The sequence below is a fragment of the Pongo pygmaeus genome, chromosome 19 (genome assembly GCF_028885625.2).
Source record: "Pongo pygmaeus isolate AG05252 chromosome 19, NHGRI_mPonPyg2-v2.0_pri, whole genome shotgun sequence".
In the NCBI taxonomy this organism is placed as follows: domain Eukaryota; kingdom Metazoa; phylum Chordata; class Mammalia; order Primates; family Hominidae; genus Pongo; species Pongo pygmaeus.
In genome coordinates, this window is record NC_072392.2 from 56840142 (window position 1) to 56851773 (window position 11632).

At 45.4% G+C, this 11632-nt stretch overlaps 1 protein-coding gene across 4 annotated transcripts in view; it reads right to left on the reverse strand.

The window, feature by feature from the left end:
* Positions 1-1941, reverse strand: part of USP32 (ubiquitin specific peptidase 32) — a 213005-nt gene extending 211064 nt beyond the window's left edge. For all 4 annotated transcript variants that reach the window (XM_063655614.1, XM_063655613.1, XM_063655611.1 and 1 more), the window contains exon 1: positions 772-1941. In XM_063655614.1, the coding sequence (XP_063511684.1) occupies positions 772-829 (58 nt within the window). In that variant the 5' untranslated portion in view covers positions 830-1941. The remainder of the gene's footprint in view (positions 1-771) is intronic.
* Between the last annotated feature and the right edge of the window lie 9691 nt (positions 1942-11632).

Consider the following 11632-nt stretch of genomic DNA (forward strand, 5'->3'; position numbering starts at 1 on the left):
CTTTAACACAATATCTGAATGCTGGACTTCCCAATGCCATTTCATGGAGAGGGATGGAGCGAGAACTGGGAATCAAGTGCAGTCAAAGGCTTTGGTCAACGTTGGAGATGAAACCTAAGACAAGGTCTGATGGCAACGTCAGCTGTCCAGTCTCATCTCACCTCAAACACAACTTCATTTCAGATCGTTCTTATCAAAGTCAGCCGCTCAAACGGTGAAGGGTGGCAGAAGCGGATGGCCACAGCCCTCAAGAGACAGGCATAGGCCCTCGGAAAAGGCAGGGACTCCCCAGATACGAAGGGGCTTCCAGTAGCAGAGAGGAGCGCTTTGCAGCCGCCTCCTCGTCCCCTTCCAGCTAAGGCTGTTAGGAACGAGGTTAGGATGTTATTGGAGGTTTTTATGAAGGAATGATAGGAGAAAATGGCAATGAAGGATAAGGGGGGCTGGAAGGGCTGGAGCCGCCCAAGAAAACGGGGAGAGGACTTCCCTGGACACATCCAGGATCACAACGCCACCAGCGAGCACGGGCACTGCCCTGCCAGCGCCGATCCCCCTCTCTCAGGACAAGCCCCTTTCCAAACGGCCCTAATTCCCAAACGCTGCTCCCCACCCGACCTCTCTCCCCCACTATACTCCCCAAGGCCGGCCGCCTTTCCCTTCCGCCTCAGGCGCCCCACGCCCTCAACCTCCCCTCTCCTTCCCGGTCACCCACCCTCCAGGCTGCCCGTCGCGGGCCTCCCAGGCAGCTCGCCCAGACCCCTCCCCCCTCACCTCTCCTCAGCGCCTCCTCGTAGCTGAGGAATCCGATCCGTGACTCCTTGGCACCCATGCTCCCCTCATCCCCTCGGCCGGGGGTCGGAGCCTGATCTCACCCCCACCCCCCTCCCGCCTTCTCCTCGGCGTCCCTGGGTGACGGTGACGGTGTCGGCGTCCCCCGCCCCCACCTCCCCCCACACTAACAAGTGCGGCTTCTGCCCCGGCGGCTCCTCCCGGTCGCCGCCACCGCCTCCATGCCGGATCACGTGACACTCTTCCGCCCTGCCCCCTTCCCCTCCCCTCCCTCCTACTCCGCCCTTCTCTCTCCTCCCTCCCCTTCCCTCCTCACGCCCTCTTCCCACCCCCGCTCCCTCCCGCCAGCTCCGCCGAGGGTTACGGGACCCGAGGCCAGACACTGTTCCGGGTAACGGCCGCCCAGGGCCGCACGCTCCGCCCCTCCCCAAGCTAACCGCGCGCAGGAGCGGTTACATCTCCGCACGTAACGCATCGTCCCATCTTCCCGCCAATCACAGCCGCGCGCCCCGCCCGGGCGCCTCCGCTGGCGACGGGGGGTGGTGACTTCCGGGGCGCTTGAGGACGACCCCCCGCCCCCGCGCCCACTTGTTCTGGCGTTCGGCGGGTGGGGTCCGAGCAGCTGATGGTTAGTGTGGCAGTTGCCGGGACCTAACATGGAAGACCGCAGAATCTTAGGGAACGGGGTTCTGAGGGATGCGGCATATGGCTCAGAGGAGAAAGGAGTGGGTAGGCAGGGAGCTCCCAACGTTAGGGACGTCTTTGACTGGGAGGGCGTTGTGAAAGGAAAGGAGAATCTCAAGGCTTTCCTGTGACAAAAGAATGCTCACACCTAGCGGGAGATCCCTGAGGAAAGTGGACCTTGTTAACCAAGTGGATCTGCCTTCTCGGGTCATCTCGCCCGCCCGGCCCACCCTCTCCTCCTGAGCATGCCTCTTGTACACATTCTCTGGAAAGCGCTGTGCGAAAGGCTTATCCTCTCTCCCAGAGTTTCTCCCCAAGAAACATGAGGGCTACAAGGCTTAGCGTGGAGTCGTTTTAATCTGTGGTAAAATATACGTAACAAAATATACCATTTTCGCAATTTCTAAGTGAGTTCAGTGGCATTAAGAACATTGACATCGTTTTGCATCCATTCCCACGTCCCATTTCCCACCGTTTTTCATCTTGCAAAAGTGAAACTCTGTGCCTATTAAACGGTAACTCCCCAATCCCCCTCCCACTGGTCCGTGGCAACCCCTGTCCTACTATCAATTTCACTACTCTTAAGTATTTCCTCTGAGTGGAACTCTGCAGACTCTCTTTTGTGACTGGCTTATTTCACTTGGCATCGTGCCTTCCAGGTTCATGGTGTGGCAGCATGTGTCTGACTCTCCCATTCCACCTCTCCATTTCCCAAAGAATGAAAAGCAGGGATGTGAACAGCTATTTGTGCCCCCGTGTTTATAGCAGCATTATTCACGAGAGCCAAAAGGTGAACACAACCTATAGGAAACCATAAATGGAGAAACCAAATGGGGTGTATATGTACAGTGGAATTATTATTTAGTTCCTTGATTTTCAACTCTAGTTTGCGTCTTCAACCTAAAAGTCACGGAATAAGGCTTCTGGAAGAGGAAGCAATATTGAAAAAGTAACCATGTGGATTAGATTGGACCCAAGGTGCCGGTTAGGTAATTTAGGGCCAGGGAAAGGTTATTAGTTCCTAAAACCAAAGATTCTAATATACCCTCCTAGAGAAAGAAGGTGATATTCTGTGTTTTTCTTTTTTTTTTTTTTTTTTTGAGACGGAGTTTCACCCCTGTTGCCCAGGCTGGAGTGCAATGGCGCGATCTCGACTCACCACAACCTCCGCCTCTCTGGTTCAAGCGACTCTCCTGCCTCAGCCTCCCGAGTAGTTGGGATTACAGGCATGCGCCACCATGCCTGGCTAATTTTGTATTTTCAGTAGAGACAGCATTTCTCCATGTTGGTCAGGCTGTTCTCGAACTCCCAACCTCAGATGATCCTCCCGCCTCGACCTCCCAAAGTGCTGGGATTACAGGCGTGAGCCACCGCGCCCCACCAATGTTCCCTGTTTTTCTACTCACCTTTCCTGGCAAACCAGATCAGCAGCATGGCATTAGTCACAGCGCTGCCCTTTCCAGTTCACTGTGAGGCGGTTAATTTTAAGACCTCAGATTAGCTGCATTACTGAAAGGCCATGAATCAGGGGGTTGGTAATACATTTCAAAGCCTTTAATTTCCAGGTCATTAGTTCGGTATAGAGAGACATCAGGCAAAACACCTCAGTCATCTTCAGCCTGCAGAGTGCGAGTTCCAAGTTAGATTATCATAATTAATGGGAAGTGAATCTTATGAAAGGGCCCAGCTGTAAGGGAAAAAAACCCTCAAGAGTTCAATTGCAACATATACTACGCATTATTACTGTCCTAAACAGTCAGTACCTACAGATAGCCTTGCTATACAAGGGATAGGCTTGGGTGTTTATCTACCCACTTGATTTGCAGTGGAGTTGGGAGCAAATTAATATATCTCTTTGTGCCACTTGCCCCACTTGAAAGACAGGACTAGAGTTGCAGCTTAGCTGCTTTCATGAGATGGTAAATGATTTACAAAATACTCAGGAATGAATAGAATATGACCTCATGTGTCATTTTTCCGATGGGGTGCATTCTAAGAGATACATTGTTGTGGTGCAAATATCATAGATTACTTACACAAACCTAAATGGTATATCCTGCAGCACACCTAGGCCTATTGCTCCTAGGCTACAAACCTGTATAGCATGTTACTGTACTGAATACTGTAGGTAATTTTTTATTTATTTATTTATTTATTTTTTTTTTTTGAGACGGAGTCTTGCTCTGTCGCCCAGGCTGGAATGCAGTGGTGCAATCTCGGTTCACTGCAGCCTCGGCCTCCCAGGTTCCAGCAATTCTCCTGCCTCAGCCTCCTGGGTAGCTGGGATTATAGGCGCACACCACCCTGCCCGGCTAATTTTTGTATTTTTAGTAGAGATGGGGTTTCACCATGTTGGCCAGGCTGGTCTCGAACTCCTGACCTCAGGTGATCCACCCACCTCGGCCTCCCAAAATGCTGGGATTAGAGGCATGAGCCACCAAGCCTGGCCTACAGTAGGTAATTTTAACAATGGTATTTGTGTATCTAAACATAGAAAAGTCACAGTTTAAAAAACAGTGTAATCTTACATGACCACCATCATATATATGGTTCTCCTTTGACTGAAACACGACTGTAGTGCATGACTGTATGAACTTATTGTAAAGTAAGATTTACAGCAGTACCAACATGAACTTTTAATATTTCCTCTTTAAGTTTCAGGCCTGGCATCCCGTAAGGCCATAAAAATTTCCACTCCATGGATTAAGCACTTCTAAAACTTGTGAGTTGAGATAGCAGATTAAGAAATACTATTTCTCCTTTGTCTGAGTTAAATTAAGCATATTATTGTAGCCAGTGAAGCAGATAGTTATGTCTGACGGGAATTTTAAATGTTAAACCCAGATTAAAACCTGCATTTTGGTTTCTATTACACAGTAGCAGGCAGTCAAATGTTAAACATCCCTCTAAAACTTAAAATTGATGCAGTATCTAAGTCTAATAACTTAAAATTGATGCAGTACTTTAATAACGTAGAAAGTCTGAAGTCTACTTGTCATGCTGAAAGGAATTCTATTAATCATTTAGTTTGTTCAATTTTATTATATTTAACTTAATCCATTGAAGAGTTGGCCAGCCACCTCACTTTTAAGTACTCAATTGTACTTAGGAAACCATTGCTTTAACTATAATTACATGCCTGCAAAAGGGTTATCCATATAAAGATTTAAAGCACAGGAGATTGGCATATAATTTCTACTTCCAGTTGGGCAACATAAATGAAAAGTGTTTTCCCCAGTTTGTACTCACAGAGAAATGACATAAGAATAGGACAGTCATTTTAGTACTTGCCAAAGAATCTTAGGTAAGCTAGAGAGAGGGAGGTCAATACAATAGAAGTGGAAAAGCACCTAATTTATGTATAACTTCATTGCTACAACGTGAGACCAACACTCTATGAAGTGTGACTATACATTAAGAGAATTGATTTTTCAGTATTATGGACTTGTTACCTCACAGTGAAACAATATGAGGATGTGGTCACGTGTACTGTATTTTTATGTACACTAAAGCACTTGAAGCTTTTTTTTTTTTTTTTTTTTTTGGAGACAGGGTCTTGCTTTGTCACCCAAGCTGGAGTGCAGTGGCACAATCAGAGCTCACTGCAGTCTTGACCTGCCAGACTCAAGCAATCCTCCCACCTCAGCCTCCCAAGTAGCTGGGACTACAGGCATGCGCCACCACACCTGGCTAATTTTTTATTTTCTGTAGAGACAGAGTTTCTGTGGAGAGCCCAGGCTGGTCTCAAATTCCTGGGCTCAAGTGATCCGCCTGCCTTAGTCTCCCAAAGTGCTGGGATTATAGGTGTGAGCCACCACGCCCGTCCCGACGCTATTTTTGTACAAGTAATACATGCTCATTTTCCATCAGTACACAAGTATATAATGTAAAAGATCACTTCCAAAATATTGAAAGAATGACTAAAAATACGTCATTCTCTAATCTGCAGTTAAAGAAATTTCTCCTTTCTGTTTATCATTCTTTTAAAAATGCTGGCTGGTCACAGTAGCTCACACCTGAACTTTAATTCCAGTGCTTTGGGAGGTCAAGACAAGAGGATTGTTGAGGCCAGGAGTTTGAGATAAAAAGTGCCTAAAATTGGCAACATTTCAACAGGAGCCATCCCCTAAGAGTTTAAGACACACAAGATTCCTAAATTAAAACTATGACTGGGAAAGAAAACATTAAGATAACGACCTTTAACTTAGACCTACCTTGGAGGTTCTCTTTTTGTTTTACTACAATCTATGTTTGGCAAACAAACTACTCACTGATTGTGTGAATTAAAGTTTACCCTATGTTATATTCCTGTCTTGCCCTTCTCTACTCCAACTGCAATGAAGTTATGTTCGTATCGCCTTCAAATTAATAGTTTACAAAGGTTAGAAGGGTCTTATGGACAGTACCACCAGTGGCTGCTTTTTCTTCCTAAGCTCCTGAAAAAATCAAGTAGCATCCTTTTAGTTCTCCTTGATCTCTTTACTTCTTCCCATGTGGCAGCTGGACTGTACACTTAGGCCAGTCTCTTTCAGCAAAATACAAACTACAAGCTTGAGAATAAGTACATCAGTTGAATTCTAATCAGCAATTAAAATGCATAGAATAATATGGACTCCAACTTTGAACATATAGGATATACCTTACTTCAGTTTTTAGATAATAATAACTTTGTCAAGTCACCTAAAGTCCAGCTTATCACTTTAATATGCTTTCTTATATATTTGAGAAATACCAACTCCAGCTGTGTACCTTTGGCTTTGATTTCTTCATCTTGTAGATGAGAGATTTAAACTCAATCAGGCTTTTTCCAGTTGTTGTTGTTTAAGAGACAGGGTCTCTATCACTCAGGCTGGAGTGCAGTGGTGTGATCATAACTCACTGTAACCTCAAATCCTGGGCTCAAGAAATCCTCCTGCCTGAGCCTCCAGAGTAGCTGGAACTACAGGTGCACACCACCACACCTGGCTAATTTTTAAATTTTTTGTAGAGATGAGGTGTTGTTTTGTTGCCCAGGCTGGTCTCAAACTCCTGGACTCAAGTAATTCTCCCGCCTAGGCCTCCCAAAGTGCTGGGATGAGACACCATGCATAGTCAGCCCACTGCCTATTAGTACAGTGCTTCCATTCTGTTTTGCACCTTTTGCTGAAATACTGGTCTGCTGTTTTTCCAATTGTCCTCCATTTTGGACCCCAGGCCTCCTTTTGATCAATAACTATCATCCTGATACTCAAAAAAATTCTGAGACAGAGATGGGCCTGCCTACGTATAGGTATTTAATAGTCAGTAATTGTGGTATAATTTGAAAACTCTTTTAAGAGTTTTACAGTGGGAGTGAGGATGGGGATAATCATTAGAGTCTTAAAAGGACCTAGGAAATGTACCATGTGATTTATGATTCTAGGTTAAGATAAAACTTTTTTGCATGGTGGTACTAACCCAACAATTAACATCTTTAAAAATCCCAATATTTTCTTCCAAATGGATGTGAAAGCTATAAAATAACATTTGGTTAAAATTGTTTTGGCAGGCCAGGCAAGGTGCTTCATGCGTGTAATCCCAGCACTTTGGGAGGCCAAGGCAGGAGGATTGCTTGGGCCAAGGAGTTTGAGACCAGCTTGGGCAACATACGGAGACTGTCTCTACAAAAATAAAAATTAAATTACTAGCCATCTCAAAAAATCTTAAAAATTAGCTGGGCACAGTGGTGTACCTCTGTAGTCTCAGCTACTCAGGAACCTGAGGTGGGAGGATCACTTGGGCCTAGAAGGTAGAGGCTACAGTGACCCATGACTGTGTCATTGCACTCAAGCCTGGGCAACAGAGTGAGACCTTGCCTCAAAAAAAAAAAAAAAAAAAAAAAAAAAAAAGGTGTTTTGACAACTCTGTTTAGTCACTGGTGTTCTGGTGGGAGGGAAGCAAAGAGAATCAAATCTGGGTTTCTTAGAAAGAGGAAGGAAATTCATGTAAGAAAGAGGAAGTTGGCAAGCCCCTCACTCATGCCTATTTAACATCTTCCCACTACCCTAACAATTGAGTATAAATGTTGCAAATAGTTCATTTAAATATTCATAAAGCACTTTTTGTGTGCTAAATCCTGAAGAATACGAAGATGATTTTTGTTTTTAAGTTGCTTAGCTAGGTACAGTGGCTGGCTCAGAAATTAAACTCCTGTATGTAATCCTAGCACTTTGGGAGGCTGAGGCAAGAGGATTGATTGAGGTCAGGAGTTCAAGAACAGCCTGGGCAACACTGCAAGATCTTGTCTCTACAAAAAAAAATTTTAATTAGCTGGGTGTAGTGGTGTGTGCTTTCAGTCCCAGCTACTTGGGAGGCTAAATTGGGGAGAGCACTTGAATCCAGGAATTTAAGGCTGCAGTGAGCTATGCTCATGCCAGTGCACTCCAGCCTGGGTGACAGAGTGAGACTCTGTCTTCAAAAAATGAAATAATAAAAAGAAAAATCTCTGGAAAGTACTACAATACAGGATGTTATGGGAACCTAGAGTAGGGAGAGGTATTAGTCCAGATTGAAGGAGTGGGAGGAGGGCAGGAAGCCTGGGGAATGTGAATCTTGAAAGATAAATAAGAAAGCAGACATTCATTTACTCTAACAAATCCACTGTGCCTACTCTGTGGCAAGCATTGTTCTAGGCGCTGAAGATACAGAATTGAGCAAAGTAAAAGCTCCTGCTGTCATGGAATTTATATTCTAGTAGGAAAAGAGACAAAGTAAGTATAATAGTACATCAGTTGTTCTACAGAAAAAAAAATGCAGAGGAAGGAGACAAGAAGTGCTGAGATGAAGATTATAATTTAAAACTAGAATGGGGCTGGGCATAGTGGCTCGTACTTGTAATGCCAACGCTTTGGGAGGCCAAGGTGGGAGGATTGCTTGAGTCCAGGAGTTTGAGACCAGCCTGGGAAACATAGCAAGAGCCCGTCTCTACAAAAAAATTAAAAAAAAAAAAAATTTAGCTGGGTATGGTGGCATGTGCCTGTAGTGCCCCCAGATGCTTGGGAGGCTGAGATGGGAGGATTGCCTGAGCCCAGGAGGTGGAGGCTCCAGTGGGCCATGATCACACCACTGCACTCCAGCCTGGATGACAGAGCAAGACCCTGTCAAAAAAAAAATAAGTAAAAGTAAAATATAAAAATAAAAATAGAATGGTCAGAGAGAAGCAAAAAGGGTGATATTTAAGCCAAAATTGGAAGGAGATAATGAAGCAGACTTTGTGAATATCCAAGGGAAGACTGTCCAAGGAATGAGGCAAGAGCACATCTGCCAGCTGTAAGGGCCAGCAAGGAACCAAGTGTGCCTGCAACAGTGAGAGAAGGGGATGGGATCAAATCCTCTTTACAGACTTTGGCTCTTGCTCGTAAAATCAGAAGCTGTCGCAGGTTTTGGAATGGAGAAGAGATCTGTCATCTTTTTTTTTTTTTTGAGATGGAGTCTTGCTCTGTTGCTGAGCCTGGAGTGCAGTAGTGTGATCTTGGCTCACTGCAACCTCCACCTCCCAGGTTCAAGCAATTTTCCCACCTCAGCCTCCTGAGCAGCTGGGATTATAGGCATGCGCCACCATGCCCGGCTAATTTTTGTATTTTTAGTAGAAACGGGGTTTCACCATGTTGGCCAGGCTGGTCTCAAACTCCTGACCTCAGGTGATCCACCTGCCTCGGCCTCCAAAAGTTCTGGGATTACAGGCGTGAGCCACCACGCCCGGCTTGTCATCCATTTAAAAAAGATATCTCTGACTGCTGTGTTGGAAGTGGACTGGAGTGAGAGGAGAAGGGACAAAAGGGCAAAAACACAGACCAATTAGGGGGCGACTGCATTAATCCAGGCGTGAGGGTTAGGCGGTGAGAGGTTAGATCCCAGATACTATTTTGAAAGAACAGCCAACAGGATTAGATTGGGATGGATGAGAGAATATTTAAAGATGACTCCAAACTTAGTGACCTAAGTAGTTCAGAATTGCTACTCACTGAGATGAGGAATACAACAGGAGAAGGAGATTTGTGGGTCAAGATCAGAAGCAAAGCTTTGGACATGTTACATTTGAGATGTCTATTAGACATCCAAGTGGATAGGTTAAATAGAGAGTTAGATATCTAACTTTGAAGTTAGAAAAGGTACAGGCTGGAGACACAGGTTGAGGAGTCATTAGAGATTGATGGTATTGAAAGCTGTAAGACCAAGATGGGTGCAGTGGCTCGTGCTTGTAATCCCAGCTATTTGGGATGCTGAGTCGGGGGGATCACTTGTGGCCAGGGGTTTGAGACCAGCCTAGGCAACATTGGTAGACCTAGTCTCTACAAGAAATAAAAGTTTAAAAATTAGCTTGATATGGTGCCACCTGTGATCCCAGCTCTTTGGGATGCTGAGGTGGGAGGATTGCTTGAGCCCAGGAGTTCGAGACCAGCCTGGCCAACATAGCAAAAACCCATCTCTACAAAAAGATTTTTAAAAGATGGCATGGTGGCATGTGCCTATAGTCCCAGCTACCTGGGAGACTGTGGTGAGAGGATGGCTTGAACCGGGGAGGTGGAGGTTGCAGTGAGCTGAGATCGTGCCACTGCACTCCAGCCTGGGTGACAGAAACAGAGCCAGACCCTGTCTAAAAAAAAAAAAAGACCGGGCGCAATGGCTCACACCTGTAATCCCAGCACTTTGGGAGGCCCAGGCGGGCGTGGTGGTGGGCGCCTGTAGTCCCAGCTACTCAGGAGGCTGAGGCAGGAGAATAGCGTGAACCCAGGAGGTAGAGTTTGCAGTGAGCCGAGATCGTGCCACTGCACTCCAGCCTGGGTGACAGAGTGAGACTCCGTCTCAATTAAAAAAAGAAAGAAAGAAAGAATTATAAGCAGTTGGCGAATGCTTTCAGGTAGATAGATCTTAGGAGCTTTATTGGTTTTTGTCAGGTTTCTGTTTTACTGTAATTTGGGGGCTATCAATGTGCAATACTTGACAGGAAGTTCTGGGCACCCTCAAAATTTGTTCTAAAAGAATGTGTTTGGTTAAAGTATGATAATCAAGGGTTAAAAGTAGACCTCTGGGGGCTGGGTGCAGTGGCTCACATCTATAGTTATCCCAGCACTTTGGGAGGCTGAGGCAGGTGGATCACTTGAGGTCAGGAGTTTGAGACCAGCCTGGCCAACATGGTGAAAACTCATCTCTATAAAAGAAAGAAAAAAAAAAAAAAGAAAGAAAGTAGATCTCTGCCTATGCATGAACTTCAGCCTGGCTGTCACTCAGAGATTATTGGGGCCCAAACTTTTGTGCACATTAGTAGATAATATTAACAAACAAATCAATTCATGTAAAAATCTAAGGGAGCAGCCAGTAGATACAAAGTTGTCCCCAGAAAACCCATGGAAAAAGGGTTCAAATTTCCTCCACTGAGACAAACTCTCCCCTAACTATTATAGTAGCTCACAGTGTGCTAGCCTCATGGGCAACCTTTCTGGAAAAGGGTGCTAACTTGCCCCAGATCTTCTAGTTTTTGTCTGAGTGAAATGAAAACAAAGGTGGGCAAAGTGAAATTCTAGTTAATAGGTCACTGTGTGCATTTATTAGCTGCACCCAATTTTGCATTGTACAAGCACTAATATAAGGATCTTTCATTCTAGTGGTTGTCCCCTCAAAAGAGACAGCCTGGTAGGGGAACACTATTTTCTCCATCCTCAATATTCCATCCCTCATTTATGTGTTTTTTTTTGTTTTTTTTTGTTTTTTTAATATGGAGTCTCACTTTGTTGCCCAGGCTGGAGTGCAGTGGTGCAATCACGGCTCATTGCAGCCTCGACCTCCCAGGCTCAAGTGATTCTCCCACCTCAGCCTCCCGAGTAGCTGGGAACACAGGCACATACCACCACACCTGGCTAATTTGTTTATTTTTTGTAGAGACAGGGCTTCACCACGTTGCCCAGACTGGTCTTGAACTTGGTTCAAGTGATCCTACCTCTTTGGCCTCCCAAAGTGCTGGGATTACAGGCATAAGCCACTGTGCCTGGTCCTTATTGATCAGTTATTCTTCTGAAATGCTAAATTAGTAATCAGAATCATGTTCCAGCACAGTATGCATCACTTTGCTTACATGAGTATACCTGTGCTACTGTGATTCTGGGTTGTCATTGCTTCATAAGAAATTATTCCAAACACTGAG